General features: G+C 42.5%; 2 protein-coding genes across 2 annotated transcripts in view; both read left to right on the top strand.

Annotated features, from left to right (window-relative positions):
• Positions 1-27,758, top strand: part of wwc1 (WW and C2 domain containing 1) — a 462,139-nt gene that overhangs the window by 357,726 nt on the left and 76,655 nt on the right. The gene's annotated exons all lie outside the window — the stretch shown is intronic.
• LOC147838928 (uncharacterized) overlaps positions 10,563-27,758 on the top strand; it is a 619,529-nt gene continuing 602,333 nt past the window's right edge. Inside the window, exon 1 of the mRNA XM_087301755.1 lies at positions 10,563-13,399. Within this exon, the coding sequence (XP_087157881.1) occupies positions 10,631-11,707 (1,077 nt within the window). The 5' untranslated portion in view covers positions 10,563-10,630 and the 3' untranslated portion in view covers positions 11,708-13,399. The remainder of the gene's footprint in view (positions 13,400-27,758) is intronic.

Below are 27,758 nucleotides of genomic sequence, written 5' to 3'. Positions count from 1 at the left end.
GCTCCTGCTTCAATGGATGGACGCTTCGATGGATGGTATTTGGCATCATGGTGGACAGATGTGATTTCCCTGGGCTCTCTGGGATGGCTCACTTCAGCTTTTTTTTCCTCCAATGGTGAGCCCTGTGTACCCTGCTCTTCCCCATGCTTGGAGACGGCTAGCCTCAAGTCGCCCCGGCACTCTGGGCAGATGAAGGGGTTTCTCCTCCACTGGGGTAACTCTCAAACACTTGCCCTCCCTCTCAGAGGTGAGGGCAACTCGACAATGTGTCCCCCCTTCAGTCTCCACTTAAATGAAGTTAGATGGCCGCCTGGCCATCGGAAAGAAGGAGGTTGAGAACCAACAAACTTTTAAATAAGTTTTAATGAAGGAATAAAACAAACGGACGGCAGCTCCTCATTGACTGCCATCAAACTGAAAGCAAAAGTAAAACAAGATGTCTGGGCTCTGTCCTCTCTTGTCTATCACTGGCGTCTCTCCTCATTTTAGCTTCCGGGGCTCTTCAGTGAGACTCGAGGCAGGTGATGCGTCCAGGTGTCCCTGATTATCTCACTCACACCACCTGCCCTGCACACACTCACGGCTCTCGGCTCCACCTCCCTCGTCACACTGTAGTTCACATATGAACTCATGTTGTAGTTAAAGTTAGTTCATGATTAGCGCATACCTTAGCTCATTCATGTAGTGTTATTGTAAAGTGTTACCAGATTTGTTGTTATAAATAAAACCAAAGCGGGCTTTAACCGTACTGAGCAATTCATTAAGTTCTTTAAGTTTCAAATGAAAGTTTAGGTAACACTTTAGAATAACTATCCGTTATAACTAGTTAATAGACCATTAATAAACTGTTAGTTAACAAGTTATAAATGACTTGTTAAACAAAAGATAATAGTTTGTTAATTATTTACAACTGTACCTTATAGATGGCTAATAGATCACTTACAAGCCGTTAGTTGACAAGTTGTAAATGACTTCTTAACTGTATTTTAATTATTTATAACTATACCTAATAAATTAGTAATAGATCATGAACAAGCTGTTAGTAAATAACTTAATAAAGGCTTGTTAAGTATCAGTTAATAGTGTATTTATGTTATTGGGACGTTATTCTAAAGTTGCAGCTATTCTTCATTTATTAACTGTTAGTTAATGAGGAATAGTTGCAACTTTAGAATAACGTCCCAATAACATGCTTAAGCTAATAACTAACACTTAACTATTATATTTACTCACACTTTACAGATCAGTTGTTCACCCTATAATAACACCAGTGAAACTTTTTTATTAGACCACTGGTGTAATTTAAAATTTTTATTTATTTTGTTTTCATGTTTAGCACTTCATGGGTTTGTATTCTTGCATACTGCTGTACTGCCATGTCATGGTTCAGTATGTGTGTTTCTATACATTAAAGACAACTTTTAACATTTCATCTGTGGAGTTTCTTTGGTAAAACACAGCACACAGAAAAGCCTATAAGTGGAACAAGGTTTAGAAACAAACATTTTATATTTTAAATATTACATCAAATTTCTGTAGCTTGAACTTATTCCATCCATTTGCTGTTCTACAAGGATTCATTGGTATTAGTAGATGGTTAACAAACGATGAACAACTCTCATCTGTAAAGTGTGAGTAAATATAATAGTTAAGTGTTAGTTATTAGCTTAAGCATGTTATTGGGACGTTATTCTAAAGTTGCAACTATTCCTCATTAACTAACAGTTAATAAATGAAAAATAGCTGCAACTTTAGAATAACGTCCCAATAACATATACACACCATAACTGATACTTAACAAGTCTTTATTAAGTAATTTACTAACAGCTTGTTCATGATCTCTTAAAAATTTATTAGGTATAGTTTTAAATCAATAAAATACAGTTAAGTCATTTACAACTTGTCAACTAACGGCTTGTAAGTTATCCATTGCCCATCTATAAGGCACAGTTGTAAATAATTAACAAACTATTAACTTTTATTTAACAAGTCATTTATAACTTGTTAACTAACAGTTTATTAATGGTCTATTAACTAGTTATAACAGATAGTTATTCTAAAGTGTTACCAAAGTTTACAATCTAACAAGATTACAAGATATTTGTAGCAGTCAACATAATCAATCTCAGTACCTTCCAATGAGTAAACTTTTTGGAGTTTCAACATGTGGTAAATTTCTATTAAAAACTATACATTTTGTTTTATTAGCATTTAAATCTAAATGAAGATTGGTAAAATCTTAAGGCTCAACTAATTATATAAAAAATCACAATACAAACAGTGAACAGAAGGCATTTTAGGATCTTTTTTTGGTCAAGTGGAATGACTTTCAGATTAAATTTTGGCCCAATGCCAATTCTATTTTTGTACCCCTACCCCTTTCACTTAGCCCTTGCAACCAAGGGTAAATGAAAAGGGCTTCAAAATTTACCCGTAAGTATTGAAACAGCACTGCATCACCTGGACACATCATCATATGTCTTGTGATCTCTTGCTTCATAAGAGTTCAGATGATGGCGACTACTGTAGTCATTCCAGTTGTGTTATTTTTTGGTATTTATCTTCAGGAAATCACTGAAGCCATGTATTATGTTATCGAAATGATCTAATGTGGAAATAAGATCGTAACAGTACTGTGCATTTACACAGTGGCCATGTTTATCAATAGAAACACACCAAAAACAACTATAACATTATAGCAGACACTGTAAAAAGCCCATTCCCAGCCACTAGACTTTTCTGACAGGGTATTCCAGTGTCATCGAGCATCAGAATGTTGTGGGACTGCTTTACAGTTAGAGTTATTATTAGGGATTAAGCCTTTGTTGCTCTTCATTTTGTGACTTCGCTGACTTGATTCAGTTTGACCTCTGTTTACGGTGCTATTTATTCCTCTTTAACGTTTGACTCATGAGAAGTGAGGAGACTTTTCTAATGGGCAGACAGAAAAAGAAATGAGATGAGGCAGCAGGGAAGGAAGTAGAAGAAACTGCCGGTGGTTGTAGGACACAATTAATTTTCAATGAGCGTGCAAAAACCTTTCAAACTGCTGCAAAAGCTTTCAACAACTCTGTATTAACGTCTTCTGTGTGCAGGGTTGATAAATTTTCTCTCTTTATTTTTTCATTATTATTATTTTTAGTATCATTTGCACCCTGAAATCACAATAAAACACACCTACCATGGCAAATGTTTAGTGTCTTGTTGCTTGTGAATTGATTTGTATCACATTTAGGTTTTGTATAATGGCTTACTGTCACAGACACAATGCTTAAATCCCTAATATTCCACACAAAAGGAAATGTGTCTTTCCCAGTGAAAAACTAATTTATATATAGTCAATTTTTTTCTATGATATTTTTAAAACTCGTTTTTAGAATATGGACCTACAACCTTTTTTTTTAAGATTTATTGTCATTTTTGGCTTTATTTGTCAGGACAGTAGGTTGACAGGAAGTGAGAGAAAGAGGGGGCTAGGCGCAAAAAAATGTCCACGAGCCGGGATTCAAACTCAGGACGCCCGGAGCACTGTCGTACCACATGTCAGCACACTAACCACTGGGCTACCTCTCCGTCTACTTAGAACATAGTTCTCAAACTCAATTCCTGAAAGGCTGCAGCTCTGCACAGTCTGGCTCTAACCCTGATCAAACACAGCTGATCCAACTAATGAAGGAGTTCATGACTCTTTTGCACACCTCAATTCTTTGAATCAGCTGGGTTTGATAGGGTTAGAGCAAAACTGTGCAGAGTTGCGGCCCTCAAGGAGTTGAGTTTGAGACCTATGACCTTGAACATTTTAACTAATAATGTTAGTTCTAATTATATGCAGAGTTGCCAACTCTCTTGCATTTGGCGTGAAAGTCACGCAATTGACCGTATTCTAACGGTCTCACGCCACACATCACTTTTCTCACGTAGTAAAATCATCTCCGTGAAATATTTATTCCGTTATAAAAAAGACGGTTTTAAAGACGTTTATCATTATATAAAGATGTTATTCTCTCTGTGGAACTGAACCAACACTGGTGAAAGCAATGTAATCAAAAACAAACTAACGCATGCGCGCAGAAAACATACCAGCGTGCCTCTCGCACCGCTCCTGCTTGACGCGCTGCTCGTGTTCCCTCTCCCGATATAAATCCCAGTTGTGAACATGCATGTGGAAAAAAAATATGCGCTGCTCATGTGCCGCTCATGCCTTGTGCTACAGGTGTTGTGCCGAGAAAAGCATCCCTGCAGCAGTAAGATGCACCCCTTTCAAACTTTTATTAAGATTCTCAGTCTACATAAAAACCAATGTAGGCCATAATTGATTAAAACTTAATATGATTATCTTGATGGATAAAGCAAAAACAACAAGTGAAACGCATTTTAAAACGCACTAGGTTTACAAATAAATGTAAAAAAATAAAATAAAAAAGAATTTTGTAATCTTCTGTAAGGGAAGGGTTTTACCCATTGGTTCACTCTCATAATGCTGGTATTAAAAAAATATCAATTTAAGTTAATAGATTCACATTTCAGAAGGGGTGCATTTTATGACAGGGTAGGTGTAGGCACACAGTGAGTTAAACAATATGATTATGATCTTATTTTGACTATATAGCTCCTGATAGATTTTTCTTTGTAGGAAACAGAAAGGAGGGATGAAGTCAGGGAGTTTTTACTTAATAAATCTAATACTTAGCTATGAGTCGGGTCTAAGACAACACACAACAGATGATTTTATAAAATATTTTTTGTGTGTGTACTATACTATCTACAGAATTTCATTCTAATAAAATAAAATTTAATTCATTCATTTTCCTTCAGCTTAGTCCACAGGTGTCAAACTCAGTTCCAAAAGGGCCGCAGCTCTGCACAGTTTAGTTTCAACCCTAATTAAACACACCTGATCAAACTAATTGAGTCCTTCAGGCTTGTTTGAAAGTACAAGGTAAGTGTGTTGGAGCAGGGTTTGAACTAAACTGTGCAGGGCTTCAGCCCTCCGGGGAATTGAGTTTGACACCCCTGGCTTAGTCTTTATTTCAGAGGTTGCTACAGTGGAATGAACCGCCAACTGTTCCAACTATTTATTGTAAATAAGTAAGCCTGTGAAATCTGCTAAACAGCCACAACTCCGAAAACATAAAAAAAAAAAAGTTCACCCCCAAAAAGAATTGTCATTATCCCTTCAATAAAGCACAACACCCTTACCTGACACTGTATATCTGACTGACCCTGCTCTGTCTATTCCTCAATCATTTCTTTCTCCTTTGCCTGTGATTGATATTGTGACATTAATATTTTCATAAGCACTCATTCTGAAAGCCAGTATGCTTAATATGTAAACTTTTTGTGGTGGAAGGGGATCAACTCTCGGATGGGAGGGGACATATACCCCCGGGGAATTACGCCCATGAGGAAAGTCACACCACACACAACTTGATCTAACATTGTTATATGAATTTGATAAGAAGCTCGCAACATTTTCACGCTAGAAACTTGTTTTATGCAGCAATGTAACTGATATGCTGCAACGGCTCCTTTAAATACGAGATCAATGTAGCAAGTTTTAACATATGCTTCCTTTAAAAATAAACAATCTTTACTGCCTTAATTATATACATTATAAAGTGGGTCTTAGAATGTTCAAGAAGCATTGCATTAAGTTAAATTTTTTTTCACGCCATGTCTTAAAAATATTTACATTTATTTTACATTTATTTATTTACTTCAGTATTTTCTTGTTGTCCTTTTCTAGCAACTGGTACTTTTGCTCTAATGCAGTGGTTCTCAAATTTTTTTCATCAAGTACCACCTCAGAAAAAAATTATCTCTCCAAGTACCACCAAAATGAGCAGTATTGAAATACAGTAGTATAGTAGGCCCAGTAAAGCAGCTACAACTCTGCACAGTTAAAAAATGTGGCAAATTACCTCAGAAATATAAGCTATATGTCATATATGGCATACTATATACATCATTTTTGATAAATTTTGAAATATATGTAGCATGTACATGCCATATTTCATTCCTCCGCGTACCACTAGAAGGAAGCCCGCGTACCACTAGTGGTACACGTACCACAGTTTGAGAACCACTGCTCTAATGCATCGAGCCTTTCCCCTATGCTGTTCAGCGATGTTTTGATGTCTGCGATCTTGGTACTGTGACAAGAAATAGCTAGGCAGTGATTTCATAATTCTTTGCACAATGTTGGAAATGTTGACATTAATAAATGCATAAGTGATCCCTATTATTGGATTTTATTTCAGTCACATAAAATTGAAGTCAGAATTATTAGCCCCCCTTTGATGTTTTTTCTTCTTTTTAAAATATTTCCCAAATGATTAACAGAGCAAGGAAATTTTCGCAGTATGTCTGATAATATTTTTTCTTCAAGAGAAAGTCTGTTTTATTTCGGCTAGACTAAAACAGTTTTTAAATTTTTAAAAGCCATTTTAAGGTCAAAATTAATAGCCTCTTTAAGCTATATATTTTTTCGATAATCTACAGAACAAACCATCGTTATACAGTAACTGGCCTAATTACCCTAACCTAATAGAAGTGTCTTGAAAAAATATATAATCAAACATATTTTACTGTCATCATGGCAAAGATAAAACAAATAATATAATAATAAATAATAATATAATAAATACATAATAAAATAATAAACAATAAAAGTTATTAAAACTATTGTTTAGAAAATGTGTTAAAAAAAAAAACTTCTCTCCATTAAACAGAAGTTGGGGAAAAAATAAACGGGGGCTAATAATTTAGGGGGGCTAATAATTCAGATTTCATGAAATAATGTAGATGAAATTTCATCCAATATACTGAATATCGTAGATATCGCGAGTTGTGATATTATCATGGGCCGCAGAATTGAATCGTGAGTTACCTGTATCGTCCCACCCCTAACCAGGAGAAACACGCTCCATTTTAGGCAAAATGACAATGAAAACAGGTTATAGCTGGATTCAAAAGGATCTTTACCGTTGTGGAAGTCACTTTAAGGGCTCTATTTTGACGTTCCATGCGCAAAGCGCAAAACGCAGGGCGCAAACACTTTCAGGGCGTGTCAGAATGCATTTTTGCTAATTTAAGGACGGGAAAATCCACTTTCTGCCGTGGCACATGGTCTAAAAGGGTTGAGTTTATTTTCTTAATGAGTTATAGGTGTGTTTTAAGAATAAAGCATTCAGAGTAATCTCCCATTCTCTTTAAGAGCCAGCTACGTTGCGCCATAAGCGCATGCTATTTACAGGACGTAAAGTAAGTGGAAGTGGAAAAACTGAGCATTTCACTAGCAAACAGTTAACAGTTAACATTTTTTTTAACAGAAAACAGTTAAACAGAGCATCTACCGCGCAAGAATGAGAGATAATCGATCTACTTTCACTTTCACTCTCGTGGTCAGGGAAACCTTTATGCACAGACATCAATTAGCCTATAAATAATTAATTTTGTTTGTTAAGTGCAAATATTCGCTTTAAAACTATTTCTAAATTCAGTTCTAATTTCCAGCAAACGAATAAATGAACAATAATAATGAAGTGTGTTCAAAAACCTGAGTTATATCCTAAAACACATGCTGTGCCGCATATGGTCTAAAACCTGCAGGTGGGCTAATCTAAGCTTGTTTTTAATAAAACAAATATAAATATGGATATAATAAATATACTGCTAATAATTATAACATTATACAAAAGCAAATTGTTATGAATAAACTGATAAAGCCTCCCGAGATGAAGAAGGCAAAAAAACAGTGGTTCCCCTTCGGTTGGGGAACTTCAGTGCCATGAATGGGAGGATTCGGATCAGAAGCCGCTTATCTGGAGAGTATTGAACGGGCCAATGAATGAAATTAATTGGCAGCGTAAGCTTGCGCAGGTGTGCGACATCTGCAATTATCTCAGCATATAAGCACACCTGAAGCCAGCAGACGCCATCCTTTTCGCTTCAGATCCTTTCTGAGTGAGTCGATGAGGGTTCCTCTTGCTGATCAGCACTTCAGAGCGAACGAGTGTGTCTCCCGGTCCAGAGTGGGTCTTTGCGGTGGCAGACGGTCGAGCTGGGTTACTCCCTTGCCTGCGGTTCTTTGGGTCCGGTCCTCCAGAGCGGTGCGTATAGTTGCAACTTTCCTAAAAGAGCAACACAGTCGTGCAGCACGTCCTTTTCAGGATGGCGCTCCGACTGTGCGTTTCTGGATGCGGGGGTTTCCTGTCTCCGGATGATGGACACGATCACTGCATTGCATGTTTGGGGGTCCAGCATGTTAATGCGGTGCTCGCGGGCGGTTCATGTCGTCATTGCGATGCCATGACCGTTGCACAGCTAAGATCGCGGCTAACTTTCGCAAGAGAGCGAGCCACCCCAGTTGCCTCCTGTTCTAAAAAAGCAGCGGGCGCTCGGGCAGATCTGAGGGTTTCAGCGGGAGCTAATCCGCCGCCCACGGGCTCGCGGACCTCTCGCTCCTCACGGCGCTCCATCCAAGCTTCGGGTGGTGAGAGTGATCCGTCTAACCAGATGGTAGCTCTCACACTCGCTGACACCGGAGATCAGATGTCCTCCGCGGCATCGGAGGGTGGGCTTTCGCTGTCCGACGAAGATCCGGACCCGCTCGCCCCCTCCGGGCAGGTGAGCGCTGTCAAATCGGATCCTGAAGCGGACATGTTAGCCGTGCTTTCCCGGGCTGCTTCGGCCGTGGGGTTGGAGATGGTTTATCCCCCAGCTCCGCGGCCGGACCGACTAGATGGGTGCTACGTAGAGGACCAGAAGGCGAAGCCTTCGAAGCCTCTCGTCCCCTTCTTCCCGGAAGTGCACAGTAGGCTCACGCAGTCCTGGAGGGCACCTTTCTCTGCCCGTGCTGCGAGTGCCTCCGCCCTCACCGCCCTTGACGGCGGAGCTGCCAGGGGGTATGAGGCGATCCCGTCAGTGGAGCGCGCTATCGCGGTCAATCTTTGTCCGCGCGGCGCCTCTACGTGGCGGGGTTTGCCCTGCCTCCCGTCCAAAGCCTGTAGGTTGTCTGCCTCCCTCGGAGCCAGAGCTTATAAGGCTGCGGGCCAGGCTGCTTCTGCTTTGCACGCGATGGCCACCTACCAGCGCTACCAAGCGCAGGCGCTGGCCGAGCTGCACGAGGGCGGGTCCAACCCAAGCTTATTACATGAGCTGCGCACCGCGACCGACTATGCTCTTCGGACTACTAAGTCCGCCGCGTGTGCGCTGGGGAGGACGATGTCCACACTTGTGGTTCAGGAACGCCACCTCTGGCTAAACCTGGCCGATATGCGCGACGTTGACAAAGTTCGCTTTCTTGACTCGCCCATATCCCAGGCTGGCCTGTTCGGCGACACCGTCGGTGAATTCACCCAGGAATTCAAGGCGGTGAAAGAGCAGTCGGATGCGATGGGCAATGTCATCTATCGGCATGGCCGTAAGCCCGCTCCGCCCGCCGAGCCATCCACCTCCGCTGTTCCTCGCCGAGGGCGCCCGCCAACGAGTGCTGCCCCGCCCCCGCCTGCGCCTCCGGCCAAGCGGGCGCGGCGTTCACCTCGAAAGCAGGCAGCCCCTCCTGCCCAGGGCGCCGTTAAAGCCGGTAAACGGACCGCGAAGCGTCCCTGAGACAGGCCATCCGGAGAAGAGGAAACTTGCTCTTTCCCCGCTGGAGGGCGGGGCCCCGATAACAACGGTACTTTTCAGTGCCACCAAAACATCAGTAAAAGAGCACTTTTTCCCTTCCCCGGATGTGACTGCACGAGTTCTGCCAGTCCGGGACGCGCTGCCTTCCGGCTCGCAGACTCTACGTGCTTCGCCAGTGGCTCACGAGCGCTGGGGGGACGGTCTCCCTTCCCTCAGCCCTCCAGCCCCCTCTCCGGAGTCAGGGTGCGGAGCCAGAGCGAATCGCTCTCCTCCAGCTTTTCCGCGGGACCCTCGTGCTTCCCGGATCAGCACACCCACTCCGCGCTGCCCCACCGCTGGTACGTCAGCGATTGTAGCGATGACTCCATTAGCGAGGGCTCTGCCTGCCTGGTTAGCGCGGGCCAGCCCCTCGCGGTGGCTCATACGCACAATCAGACTCGGTTACGCGATTCAGTTCGTGAAACGGCCCCCCAAGTTTACGGGCGTGTATTTCTCCAGGGTCAACCCCCTGTCCGCCCCTGTCTTGCGAGAGGAGATTGCTGCCCTCCTGGCGAAGGGTGCAATCGAGCCGGTTCCTCCAGCCGAGATGGAGAGTGGGTTTTACAGCCCATACTTCATCGTACCCAAAAAGAGCGGTGGGTCACGGCCAATCCTAGATCTGCGCGTTTTGAACCACTGTCTGCACAAGCTGCCGTTCAGAATGCTCACGCAGAGGCGCATTCTCCAATGCGTTCGTCCTCGGGATTGGTTTGCAGCCATAGACCTGAAGGACGCGTATTTCCATGTCTCCATTCTTCCACGCCACCGCCAATTTCTGCTGTTTGCGTTCGAGGGTCGAGCGTGGCAGTACAAGGTCCTCCCCTTCGGGCTCTCTCTGTCTCCGCGGGTCTTCACCAAACTCGCGGAGGGTGCCCTAGCGCCCCTTCGGCTCGCGGGCATTCGCATACTCAGTTATCTCGACGACTGGCTGATTTTAGCCCACTCGCGGGAGCAATTGATTATGCACAGGGACGAGGTGCTTCGGCATCTCCGCCTACTGGGGCTTCAGGTCAACCGAGAAAAGAGCAAACTCGCCCCCGTGCAGAGGATTTCTTTTCTCGGGATGGAGCTGGACTCGATCACCATGATAGCGCACCTCTCCGAGGAACGCGCTCGCCTGTTGCTGAACTGTCTGAGGGAGCTCGACAGCAAACTAGTGGTCCCACTGAAGTTCTTTCAGAGGCTCCTGGGGCATATGGCATCCGCAGCCGCCGTCACGCCGCTCGGGTTGCTCCATATGAGACCACTTCAGCACTGGCTTCACGATCGGGTCCCCAGACGCGCATGGCACGCGGGCACACACCGGGTCTCGGTTACTGCGCTGTGTCGCCGCGCCCTCAGCCCTTGGAACGACCCCTCGTTCCTACAGGCCGGTGTGCCTCTAGGACAGGCGTCCAGCCATGTTGTTGTTTCAACAGACGCTTCCAACACGGGTTGGGGGGCCGTGTGTCGCGGGCATGCGGCTGCGGGCCTCTGGAAGGGTGCCCAGCTGCATTGGCATATCAATCGCCTAGAGCTGTTGGCAGTGTTCCTCGCTCTCCACCGCTTTTTACCGGTGCTGGAGCGGCAACACGTGCTGGTTAGGACGGACAGTACGGCGGCGGCGGCGTATATCAACCGCATGGGGGGTATGCGCTCTCGCCGCATGTCTCAGCTCGCCCGCCGTCTGCTCCTCTGGAGTCACCCGCGGCTGAAATCGCTGCGCGCCATTCACGTCCCAGGCACGCTCAATCGTGCAGCCGATGCGCTCTCACGACAGCTGTTACGCCCTGGAGAATGGAGACTCCACCCCGAGTCTGTTCAGCTGATATGGGCGCGATTCGGGGAGGCCCAGATCGATCTGTTTGCTTCCCCCGAGAACGCTTACTGCCAGTTGTTTTTTTCCCTGACCGAGGGCTCTCTCGGCACGGATGCACTGGCCCACAGCTGGCCTCGGGGCATGCGCAAGTATGCGTTTCCCCCAGTGAGCCTGCTCGCGCAGTTTCTGTGCAAGGTCAGGGAGGACGAGGAACAGGTTCTGCTAGTTGCGCCCCTTTAGCCCAACCGGACCTGGATATCAGAGCTCTCACTCCTCGCGACGGCCCTCCCCTGGCGGATCCCTTTGAGAGAGGACCTACTCTCTCAGGGACAGGGCACCATCTGGCACCCTCGCCCCGATCTTTGGAACCTCCACGTGTGGTCCCTAGACGCGAGGAAGACTTAGGTAACCTACCGACTGCGGTGGTTAATACCATCACTCAGGCTAGAGCCCCCTCCACGAGGCGCGCCTACGCCCTGAAGTGGAGTCTATTCACTGAATGGTGCGTCTCTCGCAGAGAAGACCCCCGAAATTGCCAGATTAGTGTTGTGCTCTCTTTCCTTCAAGAGAAGTTGGACAGCAGGCTGTCGCCCTCCACTCTCAAGGTTTACGTGGCCGCCATCTCCGCTTATCATAGCGCGGTAGCTGGCGGCACCGTGGGAAAGCATAACCTGGTCATCCAGTTCCTTAGGGGTGCTAGGCGAATTGATCCATCTCGCCCCCCTCTCATGCCCTCTTGGGATCTCGCCCTCGTTCTCACGAGTCTGCGATCCGATCCCTTTGAGCCACTCGAATCAGTATCTCTAAGATTTCTGTCCCTGAAGACAGCTCTGCTGGTTGCGTTGGCCTCCATCAAGAGGGTCGGGGACCTGAAGGCATTTTCGGTCAGTGACTCGTGCCTGGAATTCGGGCCGGATTACTCTCACGTTATCCTGAGACCCAGCCCCGGTTATGTGCCCAAGGTTCCTACCACCCCCTTTAGAGATCAGGTAGTGAACCTGCAAGCGCTGCCCCCGGAGGAGGCAGACCCAGCCCTTTCTTTACTTTGTCCAGTTCGCGCTCTGCGCATTTATGTGGACCGTACTCAGAATTTTAGATCATCTGAGCAGCTCTTTGTCTGTTATGGCGGTCGGCAGCAGGGAAGTGCCGTATCGAAACAAAGATTATCCCACTGGATTGTGGATGCCATTTCACTCGCTTATTCGAGTCGAGGTCAGCCGTGTCCCCCGGGAGTACGTGCACACTCCACTCGGAGCGTTGCATCCTCTTGGGCGCGTGCACGCGGCGCCTCTCTAACAGACATCTGTAGAGCTGCGGGCTGGGCGACACCCAACACATTTGCAAGGTTTTACAATCTGCGAGTGGAGCCGGTTTCCTCAAGGGTATTAGGTAACCCTTTGGTGATTGAGGAGACAACTCGGTAGGGTGTTGAAACACGCTTGCGGCGCCATTCTCCCTAAACACGGAGGTACGTGCGCCTTTTTTATCTGTCAGTAAAGTTCCCCGTCAGGTGAGCCCTGCAGATTCCTCCGTGGCCCCCAGCACTGACTCAGCGGAGGAGTCACTTGCTGGCCCACTACGTTGTAGGTCTGCCCGCTGGTCAGCCCGCGTTTTGGGTATAGGTGCCTGCTATGCGTGATCCCCACTAGGCGATCCCATATGCTTATTCCGCCACGGTTAAGTCCCCCCCCTGGGCGGACCCGTGTCTTCCCTCTCCGCTAACCACTCTTTTGCTATGCGTACTCCCCCTTTTTAGGGCTAGTCCATAGGTAAATTCTGCCATCTATCCCCCCCTTGGGTAACGGATGGCCTCCGCAGCGTCCTCCCCATCGGGATTGCACGCTTCCCAACGTACTGTCGTATTTCCTAGAATTATCTAGATGCTCACGACTTCCCAAAAAATATATCTAAATCCGTAAAACTTCTGTTGAAGTAGGATAAATTAGGGCCAGGGACACGTTGGAGGACCGCGCCCCCCATGATGTGGGTGCGTCACGCTTGCTTGACTATCTCCTCATCGGGGGTGTTGGTAAGGTGCAGTCATTATGGCGCTTTCCATATTCTCCCATTCATGGCACTGAAGTTCCCCAACCGAAGGGGAACGTTCGAGGTTACAGAAGTAACCCTTCGTTCCCCGAGGAGGGGAACGGAAGTGCCATATTCCGTCGCCATAATGACTGTCCCTTAGCTGTTTGAAAGTCTCTTCAGCTTAAAAGGATGGCGTCTGCTGGCTTCAGGTGTGCTTATATGCTGAGATAATTGCAGATGTCGCACACCTGCGCAAGCTTACGCTGCCAATTAATTTCATTCATTGGCCCGTTCAATACTCTCCAGATAAGCGGCTTCTGATCCGAATCCTCCCATTCATGGCACTTCCGTTCCCCTCCTCGGGGAACGAAGGGTTACTTCTGTAACCTCGAACGTTTTTCATATTTATGTAGGCTAGAAAATAATATGTTTTGTAATATTTTAATCCTTTATATTATATCCTATATATATTCTTATTATATCCTATATTCAATTCAATTCAATTTAGCTTTATTTGTATAGCGCTTTTACAATGTAGATTGTGTCAAAGCAGCTTCACATAAATGGTCATAGTAACTAGAACAGTGTGGTTCAGGTTTTAGTGTTTAAGTTCAGTTCAGTTCAGTTTAGCTCAGTTTAGTGTGATTTAATCATTACTGAGAGTTCAAACACTGAAGAGCAAATTCATCGATGCGTAGCTCTACCAATCCTGAACAATGCGAGGCAGTGGCGACAGCGGAGAGGGAAAAAAAACTTCACCTGATGGGAGTGAAGAAAAAAACCTTGAGGGAACCAGACTCAGTTGGGCACGACCATTTTAATTTCTCCGCTGGCCAAAAGTCTTGTGCAGAGCTTCATTCGCCGTGGTTAAGGCTGGAAGATGGCCTCAGCGAAGACTCGTCTGTCCCTGGGACATCGCTGGAATCAGACTAATGTTCTCCACTCACCATCAGCGCAGCAGCAGCTCAGGATATGGCCTGGTCCCGGATATGGAATCCTTGGGATCATCACGTCGCTGGTCTTGGATCCAATCAGTGACTCCGCTTAATCTGAGGACCTCGGGATGAGTATCCCCAGGTGAAAATAGAGAATAAAGAGAATAATTAGCGTAGCTGCTGTTCATAGTGTATATAAACAAGATGCAGAAGCCTGTGTGGAACCCGCTAGGTGATGCATTGAGTGTATGCTTTACTAAACAGATAGGTCTTTAATCTAGTTTTGAACTGGGAGAGTGTGTCTGAGCCTCGGACGTTATCAGGAAGGCTATTCCAGAGTGTAGGAGCCATGAAAGGCTCGACCTCCTTTACTTGATTTTGCTATTCTAGGTACTACCAGAAGCCCTGAATTTTGAGATCTTAAAGAGCGAGTTGGATTGTAGCGAGACAGAAGGTTGGTTAGATAAACAGGAGCTAGATTATTTAGAGCTTTATAGTTGAGAAGTAATATTTTAAATTCAATACGAAACTTAACAGGCAGCCAGTGTAAGGAGGATAAAATTGGGGTGATATGATCATATTTTCTAGACCTGGTCAGAACTCTGGCTGCTGCATTTTGTACTAATTGAAGTTTGTTAATAGAGGATGCTGGGCAGCCAGCAAATAGAGCATTACAGTAATCCAGTCTCGAAGTCATAAAAGCATGGACTAGCTTTTCTGCATCTGAGATGGATAGCATATTACGTAATTTAGCGATATTTCTCAGATGAAAGAAGGCAGTTTTTGTGACATATATATATAGGCCTATATATAGGCCTAACCTTAATATTTAAAATTTTTTCATTTTTCATATGTAAAGATATTTGCGTATTGCTCTGCATCTTGTGTGTAGGCTATTAAGCAGTGTGTAAGCGAGGCGCAACTCTGCGCTGGACATTAGACCGGGTTTGTTTTGGTCTAATGAATAATCTATTATAGTTCTCAAAATAGCAACGCGCCAGCAGTGCGCCTCAGAACGCCTTCCTTTTTAGACCAGAACTCCTGTGGGCGCACATATGAGCACAAATGCATTTGCTATTTAAAGAGCGTGGCGCAACACCTCAAAACGACTCTTGCGCCAAGCTGAAACTAGCAAACATGTATTGCGCCGCGCCTTGCGCCACATTGCGCTGGGTGTATGATAGGGCCGTAAATCTTTAAAAGCCAAAAATGTCCCTTTTAACTGTTTGAATAGGATCAAATGTACGGCTCCCGGACATGTCTTACTCCCCCAACTGCATACCGGAAGTCCTACTCCTGTGCTAGCCTGCTGATCCTGATGGGTGCGTGCGTGTAAATGGCTTTTTATCTCGGTTTACACTTCAACAACTAAATGAATGCTGAGATCTGTTTAACTGATTATATTTTAATTACATTACAGCATCGATGCTGTAAAAGGAACCATTTACAACTGAAAAAGTCACGTTAACCGTTTAACTGAAGTTCATCTGTATGGGAAGAAACACTAGCTCTGCATATACCCTATAGTTTTGCTCAAAAAGAGTTTGTATTGAAGCATGTAATCACATACTGTGTCCTGTATTTTTCCCTCTGTGTAATAGTATTTTCCATGATTGTTCTCTTCCACATATGGGTCATTCCAGGACCACATTTAAAACAACATTTTGAACGGTCACACTTTATTTTGATTGTCCGTTTGTTGAATTGAAGTGATATTTCATCTACAAGCCAACTAATCCTCATTATATTATAAGTAGACTGTTAGGTTAGCATTGGAGTTTGGGTGAGTGTAAGTTGACATGTACTTGCAAAGTTTCTTATAGTCAGTTAACTGTCTGTTGAAGGAGCAGTAGTAACAGATATTAAGTAGACAGTCTACTAATACTCAAATGGACCATCAAAATAGTGCTACCTTTTAAACAGCTAAACAAAAAATAATAGAATAAATGGAAAAAACTCTGATCAAAATAAAAACATCAGGTCTGAGGAATAAATCTAATTTCAGTAATAAAAGTGCAAAATGCACATTTTGCAATCAAACTTGATATTTTAAAACACCAAAACAAACAAGCCCATAACCTTATTTTGCCTCTTTTTATCTTCCTCTATCATTATTAGAAATGTCTCTCATTGCTGATTGGCTGCATGTCTGACACTGTGGTTAAAATCATGTTTCATTGATTTCTTAGTTCATATTTAGGGCTTGTGTGAGCATATCGTTGGAAACTCCTAATTTTCTGTGGTTAAAGTTCAGACAATCATTCATCTCTGTGCTAAAATTAACTTTTTAAAACAAGTTTTATGAGTAACCATGAACAAAAGTTAAAGAAGAAGTAGTTACACAGCTTCATTGCTGGGTCCCTGTTTAATAAAACAACTCATCCTCCCTATAGGATCTCATTTGGGATCTATTTATTTGCCTAATAGACAATGTCTTGATGCAGCAGATATTGATATTGTTATTTGTTTTTAATTATTTTTAAACATTAGGAAGATTACTTTGTGGTCCCTCTGAGGAAAAACAATAATGCCTTAATGTTTACTTTACTGTTGCCAGCCTTAATAGTCTGCATGCCATTCCTTTGCTACCGCAGAATAAAACTTTTGCCTTTTTTTCATATCTTACATTTTAATGAATTTAAAATGCATTAAATTCATTTATTTTCTCAAAATTCTACACACAATACACCATAATGACAATGTGATTTTTTTTTTAAATTAAAAATAAAGCTAAAAAATCACATGTATATAAGTATTCACAGCCTTTGCCCAATACTTTGTTGATGAACCTTTGGCAGCAATTACAGCCTCAAGTCTTTTTGAATATGATGCCACAAGCTTGGCACACCTGTCTGTGAGAGTTTTTCCCCCATTCCTCTTTGCAGTACCTCTCAAGCTCTATCAGGTTGGACGGGAAATGACGATGTACAGCCATTTTCAGATCTCTCCAGAGATGTTCAATAGGGATTTAGGTCTGGGCTCTGGCTGGGCCACTCAAAGACATTCATCGAGTTGTTGTGAAGCCACTCCATTGCTATTTTGGCCATTTGCTTTTTATCATTGCTGGAAGATGAACCGTTGCCCCAGTCTGAGGTCAAGAATACTCTGAAGCAGATTTTCTTTAAGGATGTCTCTGTACATTGCTGCATTCCTCTTTCCTTCTATCCTGATTAGTCCTCCAGTTCCTGCTGCTGAAAAACATCCCCACAGCATGATGCTGCCACCACCATGCTTCACTGTAGAGATGGTATTAGCCTGGTAATGAGCGGTGTCTGGTTTTCTCCAAACGTAACACCTGGCATTCACTCCAAAGATTTCAATTTTAGTCTCATCAAACCAGAGAATTGTTTCTTATGGTCCGAGAATCCTTAAGATGCTTAATTTTGGCAAATTCCAGGTGAGGAGCGGCTTCTGTCTGGCCACTCTACCATACAGGCCTGATTGGTGGATTGCTGCACAGATGGTTGTCCTTCTGTAAGGTTCTTTTCTCTCCACAGAAGAATGCTGAAGCTCAGACAGAGTGACCCTCGAGTTATTGATCACCTCCCTGACTAAGGCCCTTCTCCGTCGATCACTTAGCTTAGATGGCCGGCTAGCTCGAGTCCTGGTGCTTTCAAACATCATTCAGGTACGGATGATGGCCACTGTGCTCATTGGAACTTTCAGAGCAGCAGAACTTTTTCCGGTAACTTTCCCCAGCCTTGTGCCTCAAGACAATCCTGTCTTGGAGATCTACAGACAATTCCTTTGTCTTCATGCTTGGTTTGTGCTTTGACATGCACTGTCAACCCTGGGACTATATGCTCAGTTTAGAGCTTTACGAAAAAGGCTGTGAACACCTATGTACATGTGATTTTTCAGCTTTTTTATTTTGAATAAATTTGCAACAATTTAAAAAAAATGTTTTTTTCACATTGTCATTATGGAGTATTGTGTGTAGAATTTTGAGGAAATAAATTATTTCAATCCATTTTGGAATAAGACTGTAACATTAAAAAAGTGGAAAAAGTGAAGCGCCATGAATACTTTCCGGATGCACTGTAGGTAAATTAAGTTTGTGTGTGAATAGGAGTGTGTATGGGTGTATCCCAGTACTGGGTTGTTCCTGGAAGGGCATAAAAATCAGTGACTAAGCAAAGGGAAAATTAATGAAACTTATCTTCCTACCATATTAATTATATTTCTGCACAGCATGCACTGTAAAAAGTTTCTGCCTTTAATTCAAATTAAATTTACATGTCTTTTCATCCAGCATACGTTACATTAAGCTGACTTATAACATCAAGTTGAATCTTGTAAAACTTATAGTTGAAACATGGTCAACTTTTTTTAAAAAGCTAAATTAACATAGGCTGCCATGCCTCATTCATCATATAACGTTTACAGTGTATGTTGTAGACATTTTGCGCAATATATGCATGCATGAAATATTCGGATCTTACATTATACACCGTGAACCCTTAATGGATTAATGTATCCCATCATGCAATGCATTCTAGTGGTTGACGAAATAGTGGCTGATTGGAAGAGACTACCATGAAAGGAGAGGTTTATTTTTACACAAACTTGCATTATAAATGCTAAATAACTGTATTATTTCTGACAGGAAAACTTGTTGAATTAAACATGCAAGCTAATATGCTCATGTGACAATATTGTAGCTCCCTGCTGTATGAAATTTGTATTCCTGCATCATATTTATACCCTTTCACATGCTATTTAATAAGAACCGGACGATACATTTTCAAATTCACAGCATGTTCTGCATATTAAATCAAGCATTTTAATGGCCAAACAAATGAGGCTTTAAGATAAAGCCAGACTCTTAAATTGAAAAACAGCTGAACTCAATGACTTCACTCTTGTGAAAGATAAACTGGTCTTGACTAACTAAAGGCATGGACTTTACTGAACTCTAATTATCTTCCACAGGAATGTCTCATTATGAACTCCGGCTTGTGTAAACATGCATTTTTATTTATTTATTGATTTATGTTTTTAAAGAATTGCGGCCATTTGAATTCCGCTCAGGTGTCTGATCGTTGTCTTCACCCTTAGCCAATTATTGATGTAGGAAGCAGTGAGTGAGTTAGCTGAAGTGTGAGAGTAGGAGGGAAGGGTGAGTGCATTCGGTCTCGTGTTAAAAAGGTCTCGTTTATTCCAACCAAAGTGCTAGTCGAGCGGTCTCCTCCACTCCAGACTTCAACTGCGCTGAACTCTTGTCGCCGGTTTTAATGAGGGCAGTCCATGGAAATGAATTCAAAAGCAGCCAAGTCCGAGTTTGAGAGCTGTGTATGGCAATTTAATTCACTCGATGTCTCTCAAAAAGTGATGAAGAACTTTTCTTGCACAAACTTTTTTTGTGGAGCCTGGTGATTTTTGATAGGCAGAACATAGAATCTGAGTCATGATTGGCAATCAGTTTTGTTTGAAGGTTTTAACTTCCAAATACTGTATACCTACTTTAATTTCATGGTCCCTTTTGCACATTTTGTGGACTATAAGTGACATTGAGGGCATCATGGAGGCACAGTGGGTAGCACAAGCGCCCACAGTCCAAAGACATGTGGTATAGGTGAACTGAATATGCTAAATTGGCCTTGGTGTATGTGTGTGAAGGGGAGTGTATGGGTGTTTCCCAGTGTTGGGATGCGGCTGGAAGGGCATCAGCTGCGTAAAATGTGCTGAATAAGTTGGTGGTTCATTCTGCTGTGGCAACCCCGGATTAATAAAGGGACTAAGCCGAAAATAAAATGAATGAATGAATGTATTCATTATTAATTTTTGTTTGGCTTAAGGCTAGTTTAGACTTCTGCGTCAGAGGTGATCAATGTGACTCACGGCACCTACCTTGCGCTTAGCCGTGCATTTATACTTTTGCGAGCTTTTTGTATTGCTCTGCAATAACTCTTCCAAAACACTATCTGGCAGTGAGGTTTTTATGTTCCTCTGTGTTAAGTTTCTTCGCAGGTGTTTTGTTTTTTCTGAACGCTACTTTAAAGATCCCATATTATACATGAAAAAGGGTCATATTTCAGTTATATGGATCTCCACCAACATTCTGATGTGCATGCAAGGTCAAAAAACACTTTCATGGTCTTATAATATGCATTTATTTTTACCCAATTATCCCAGCGACTCCCATATGAATTGTTCAGCGATTCATTTGTTCCCAAACCCCTCCTTAGCGCGAAGCTAATCTGCGCTGATTGGACAGATGACAGTCTGTTGCAACTGGTCGACAGCGTTCAGCGCGAGACAAATGCCCAGCGCGGTTTGTCAAGCCCCTGGCGGACGGCCGTGCGATAACCCTGTGACCGTCATAACCCCCCGCACGGGAAGTATGAACAGCACTTAGCAGTGAAAATGAAACCGATAGCGTGCACATCATTTACTGAGTGTGATTTCCGTGACCGAGCTTTTCTCTCTTCTCAGCTGTAACTTAGATCATTTCTATTTGCAATTATTTCTGTGGCACATTATATGTTCTCAGGGCTTACCTGTACTCTTCTTTGCCCAAAGATCCTATCCCCAGCCAGGGGGTTGTAGTGCTCACCAGCGTGTAGCAGGTTGCCTTTGTGCCTAATAAACTGGCCTTATTTTGCATGCACCCTTGATGTATTGTCTGCCCATTCTCACAAGTCTCATATATCAGTCTTTTCTGATCCTTCCTTTAAAAAATGATAATTCGCCCACTGTAAGCGAGTAGACTGCTGAATCAATTATTTCCCCTCACACTTCCAATAATATCCAAGTAAGCACAGCGTCTTCTTGACTCATGACTTCAGGACCTGTTTGTCTTCTCTGCTGTGTTATTGGGTGGGATGCAGGTTTAAATTTTCCCGGATTTGCGTCCACAGCAATTATCTTTCGTTGTAACGTCACGCCGAAACGGCTAAAGACTCGTTATCAAGACGATTCATTCTAACCACCATGAGTCGACTCTTTTTTTAGATGAATCAGTAGTTTTAAAGTAGTTCTGTCCACTTTCAGATTTAAGCCTTAGCTGGATATTTCACTTCACTTAGATCTGTGTTACACACTACATGGAAGCTCATTTTCAAAAACCCACAATAGGGGCTCTTTAATGTACAAGTAGCTAAAACTCACTTTTTTGGAGGCAGGAACTGGCAGACGTGCAACAACTTTAATCATAAGGTAAACAGAAAAAATAAAGAGCTCCTTTACAGGACTCAACACTTGTAAACACTCGCTCCATCGGGCTCTTGGCTCTCAGCACCGGCCACACTCATTACAGCCAACAAGCTGACCAACTACAAAGCTTGCGCTTTACATAAGGCTGTGCCGGTCCATACGCATGCACTTGGCTCTGAAGTATAAATCAGCGTTTAGTCCCTGTTTATCAGGGGTCACCACAGCTAAATGAACCGCCAACTGTTCTGGCATACATTCACAGCGGATGCCCTTCAAACCAAGTGGTGCTCGCTGCAGAGCCATTTGAGGAGAGCTGAGCTTGAGCTCCACCTTTTTTGCACTTCTTCTACGAGTGATGTCACTGGGGGTAGGGTTAGGGGTGGGGTTGGTGTACGCATTAAAATAGCTTACAGGAGGAGGAGCGACAGCTCATGCTCCCCCTCGCTGGAGCTCAGCTCTCCTTAAATGGCTCTGCAGCGAGCACCCTCTCCTTCAAACCGCAACCCAGTACTGGGAAACTGCCATACACTCTTACATTCACACTCACTCATACACTACGGCCAATTTAGTTAATCCATATCACCACATGTCTTTGGACTGTGGGGGTAAACAGAGCACCCGGAGGAAACCCAACACAGGGAGAACAATGCAAACTCTACATAGAAATGCCAACTAGCCAAGCTCGGACTTGAACCAGCGACCTTCTTGATATGAGACAATAATGCTAATCACCGTGCCGCCATTTTGCTTATTAATTTATTCTCTTTTCTTTTTAATATGGGATCGCCACAATAGAATGAACCGCCAACTTATGCAGCACTTGTTCCACACAGCGGATGCCCTTCCAGCTGCATCCTATTACTGGGAAACATCCATACACACTCATTCACACACATAACTTACATATTATTCAGTTACAAAAGCATAGACATAGACAAGCATAGACAATCTAAAACAAATTGTTTTATGTGAAAGTATTTAATAAAGGTTTTCCCAGAGATGGGCTGCGGCTGGAAGGGCAACCGCTGCGTAAAAACTTGCTTTATAAGTTGGGGGTTCATTCCGCTGTGGCGACCCCGGATTAATAAAAAGGGACTACGCCGACAAGAAAATAAATGAATTTTCACTGAAGGTCAAGAAGATTCAAAGTACCCAGATGAGCCTGTGTTATTCATTTCAGCCGTTCTTATCTGGGAATAACATACCTTGGAATGTTGAGACTGATCAATCAGAATCAAGTACTCCAGAGAGCCGTTTAATAAATTATCCATGCTGCACCATCACACGTTTGGGTTCATAAGGTTTTAGGGTTCAAATCTCAAGAGAAATGTATGATCTGCCACCACTGAACCCTTGAGCTAGGCACTGATCTTTACAATGATCCCAGAGGAATGGTGAAAATATGTGAGATGTAATAAAATGTCTATGTGCCAATGCATGACAGAGTCCCATTAGAATATGATGTCCTTTTCAAAGTTCCATTATGGGAATAAAACTGTTAAAGCTCTCCTTCTGAATTACATATTGCTGTGATTAACAATGTGTGGGCCACATGATAAAACATATTCTGAGATGATTCACCCTACAGCTGTGTAAATGCCATAGTGCGCTCTTCGACATGTTAAACATTCCATAAAGCACTGACCTTTGAAGCAGTGATTGCTTGATATTTGCAGTGACCAGTAAACTGTTGTTACTGCACTGTAGACGATGATGCGAAATCAATGTAGCAGCGCACGAAAAATCTTTGGTGCACACAACCCCAGGGCACACGAGGAAGGTCTCCTCCCCTTTAAGCTGTGAGCAGCGAACAGCAATGCGATTGACAGTAATGTGAAAACCAACAATCCCTATCCAGTTATTTATAGCACACAACCAGAAACACACTTCAAAGAATGAAAAAAAAAAAGATTAGAAGAAGACTAATAAAGACAGAGACAGTTTACATGAATGCAGGGAGAGATGGAGTTTGGATAACACACGTTTCTCATTGGAAGATGTCATTTGTGAGACTGACACGTGGTGCTTGAAATCACCTTGAAGAATGCTTGAACTCAACCTGATTGAGCTTTTGAAGGAAAATTATTATTTTTTTCCCCCTCCAGTGAACTGGAGGAAAATGGCTGTGATCACCGAGTTTCATTGAGAATGAAGCCATGACTGCTTATTAATGTTTTAACAATTGAAGGTCGGTAAGATAATTTGACATGTCAAGACCAGCTGTGAAAAATCAGGTGTTGTGACTCCCCAAAACCTTACTGTTTTAACCCAACATTTTAAATATGAACGGGTAACTATGGAATCAATTGTATAGGGGTCATGGATTAAAATGAATATACATTAGTTTTTTTTTCGCCTTAGTCACTTTATTATTCTGGGGTTGTCACAGTGGACAGAACCGCCAACTAATCCATCACATGATTTTACACAACTGATGACCTTCTAGCTGCAACTCATCTCTAAGAAACATCTATACACACTCATTCACACAAATACACTATGAACAATTTACAGTTTAGCCTACCCAATTCAGCTATACCACATGTCTTTGGACTTGTGGGGGAAACCAGAGCACCTGGAGGTGACCCACGCAAACATGGGGAGAACATACAAACTCTGACCAACTGACCCAGCCAAGCCGAGAGTTTTTTAATTATCATTTTTTTTATCTATTACTCTTTCAACATAGGTGTAACAAAAGGACTTATAACCACTCATCCAGCCAACAGAGGGAGCCCTCGCCCAAATTCTGACTGCAAGCTCTTTGTTGGTTAGTTCCTGTTTGGTGGCCATATTAACCTGGCCACACCAAACACTCAGGCTGCATCCAAAAGTGCATACTTCCATACTATATAGTACACTAAAATCAGTATGCGAGTAGTGTAGTATGTTTGAATTCATAGAATTTAAAAAATCAGTATGCGAGAAGTACTCGTACGACTACTTCCGGCGAGATTCTGAAATGCATATCCCATTCACGCTGCACTATCCCATGATGCCCCGCGAGAGAATTTATGAATAGGAGTGAAGCGACACAACTGACACAGGTAGGTCACGTGACCATGACAATAGTTTATTGTTTTAAAATTAGCTGTAAAATTTATTGTGTTGTAACTCCTCAAAAGCATCCTGACATTTTAAATATGAATGCGTACCTATGGGATCAAAATTCCGCCAAATGTGTTTTGGTCATGTGTCGAAAAGTAATAAGCATGAATCAAAAAATTGACATTCTGCACTTGCATTTTCCAAAAGATCCTATTTGAGTTTTAATTAAATCACGATCAGGCTTCAGCATCATCACTGGTTCACTAGGCATGGGCCGGTAAAAGATTCTAACGGTCTGATAACCTTGGATTTTTAAATGTCTGTGTAAAAAACAAAAACTTTTTTCCCTTTGAACACAATATATTTTATTTTAGGAACCTTTAAAATATTTTGTTACAGTAAACATGTTAGGCTAAATCAAACAAATTATTGACTTCTGCAGTCTTCATTTATTTTAAAAACAGATGGTTTTTTTACAATTTAAAATGGCATCTTTGGATATCTATTCTGCTAGAGAAACGTGTGAAAAGAGATGGGAGATAAACGTGTGCTAGAGATTTTGTGTGAAAAAATTTAACAAAAAAATAATAATAAAATTGTACGTTTTGTACATGTACATAAGTACCTTATAAACGGTATTGAAAATGTTGACGGTTTTAAAACCTTGACTTTTTTCAAACTGCCGTATACCTCGGAAACGGTTATCGTCCCATGCCTATGGTCCACTAGTTGAGATTTACAGTTGCTCCTCAAATGAGCTACATTCACAAATTCCAGTTAAAACTGAACTGTGCAAAAAGGAAACCCTATGTTAACAGTGTCCATAAGTGGTGTCAACTTCTTTGGGCTCAGAGGGATTTGGGATGGACCATTTCACAGTGGAAACTTGTACTGTGGGGAAAGGCGCCGTGTGCTCTGGACCAAAAAAGAAATGGAACATTCAGACTGTTAATGCCAACAAGACCAAAAGCCAGGGTCTGTCATGGTATGAGGTTGTGTCTGTGCCCTTGGCAAAGGTGACTTGCCCTTTTGTGATGGCACCATTAATGCTGAAAAGTAGCTAGAGAGACAGTTGCTCCTCTAGCTCTTCAGATGAAGAGGGAGTTGACATCATTTCCACAGAGAGGTACAATATGGTTTGGGTCAGTACGGGTCACCTTTATCAGGCTTGCGTTTGCACTGCCAAAATGATACAATTATGGAGGGCATGGTTTACGACAGAAAGTTTCAGACAACGTCGTTTTTACTCGAGGAAATGTCACAGTAAAGTCGTACGGGTCATTTACAAACCATATGAGAAGCACTTCTCACAAAACAGATGCTTTATACACATAAATACTTGTATATACATGTTAATTACTAACCTTTTTATAAACATGATTTGATTATAACAGCAGATTAATAATAGTACCAACTAGCCTACTATAACATCTTCAATTATTAAAAAACTAATAAATGCAACATATATGAACACATAAAGACCTGTACAGTCTCTGATATGTTACCAATTATAGATAAATTACACACATCATACATTTAGTCCTTATTTTGGTTTAAAAACAACAGGAAATATAGCCTACAGTCAGTGCAAACCTTGTATATGTGTCTTTAGTTTTAGAAGCACATGTAGACTCTTGTTAGAAAGTAATTCTGTCATTCCGAGTTCATAATAGTCTAAAAAGTGATGATCATAGTTAAACATGGCAGTTTGTTCATATTTTAGGTTGCAGAAGCATCATTTGGTGCTTTGTTTTTTCCAGCTTCTCCTTTGTTTTTTCGCACTTCACTCGCGTTTGTCTCTTCCTGAAAGAATCGCATGTCAGATCGCTTCAATGACAACGTGCACTTTATTAATATGAGCTCAAGAAGTTTGTTATTTCAAATAAGAACGCTCAATGAGCTCTCTGGAGAAAGTGAAAGTGCTCCCTCTTTTAGACGGGCTCATAAAACAACAACAAGAAATGGCAGATTTTGTTCTTCTTGGCTTTGTGGCTGTTCATCAAGACGACAACAAGGTTTGTTTGAGTTCCGGTTGACCATGGCTTGTTATCATATGTATATATTATTACGGTGTAATGTCTCGGCTGTGTTTTTAAAAGTGGTGTTTCCTTTGTTTTCATTCTCCTGCTTCTGCGAGTGACATATCTCTGTAAACCAATAGCGTTTAGCTGCGTGTCTAGCTCCACCTTATGGTACCCTTTGCAAAGGGTGACTTAAAAAGTGGTATGGTACGGTTTGCGTACTCTTTGACAGTGCAAACGGCTTTAAAATTATACCGAACCGAACCGTACCGCTCAGTGGAAACAGGCTATACGTAACTTACGTTATTCTCCACAATGTTGTGTGGTCGCTCATCTGGGCTCATAGGTTGTGGCGTTCGTTTTATTTTTCAGGTCTGTAGTTTGTAGTACCAGGTTCTAGCCTGTTGCAGTTATTCGTCCCATTTTCTGTTCAATTATGAGGTAAACACTGCGTTTTAATGCTGGCACTACTTTTTTTTTGCTGGATTAGCTTGTCAAATGGTCATAGTAACTTTAGTTTTTAATGTACCTAAAGCATTTCCTAAATATTTCAAAAAAAGAAATATGAAAACAATACTTATTTTTAAAAGTAAAAAAAAAAAAGTTTTAAATGTATTAGGCGAATAACGAACTGGCCACTATATTTAATTTTACTCAGTCAGAATTTGGGAATTTGGCACAGTGTGAATTCAGAACGGGAAGTCACACCATGCCAAATTCGTTGTCCCAAATTCTGTACTGACAACCATCACATGATTCCACTTGATCTTAAAACATTTTTTGGTGTTTTATTTTCACAATTTAACATTAAATAGCAGTCAAAATAGGACAAATAGGCTCATTTATGGGACAAATCTGGACCTTTTTCAGTGAGGGGGGTGGGTCTTTCGAATCACCCAACCCCCCCCCCAGCTACGGGCCTGTTTTTTATTTTACCCACGCAGTCAGTTTTCCCTTTTTCTGTTTGTGCTTTTATATTATGTCAGCCTGTCCAAAAATAGAATGTAATGCATCTGCATGATGATTTTGCAGAGTTGGTTAAGCATGATTTCAATATATTGTGAATATTTCTGAATGTCATCCATGCCTTATAAAGCAGAGACA

This window comes from Danio rerio, chromosome 21, assembly GCF_052040795.2.
Source record: "Danio rerio strain M-AB ecotype USA chromosome 21, GRCz13ab, whole genome shotgun sequence".
Taxonomy (NCBI): Eukaryota; Metazoa; Chordata; class Actinopteri; order Cypriniformes; family Danionidae; genus Danio; species Danio rerio.
The sequence above is the reverse complement of the archived record's forward strand: the minus strand, read 5'-3'. Positions and strand labels throughout refer to the sequence as shown.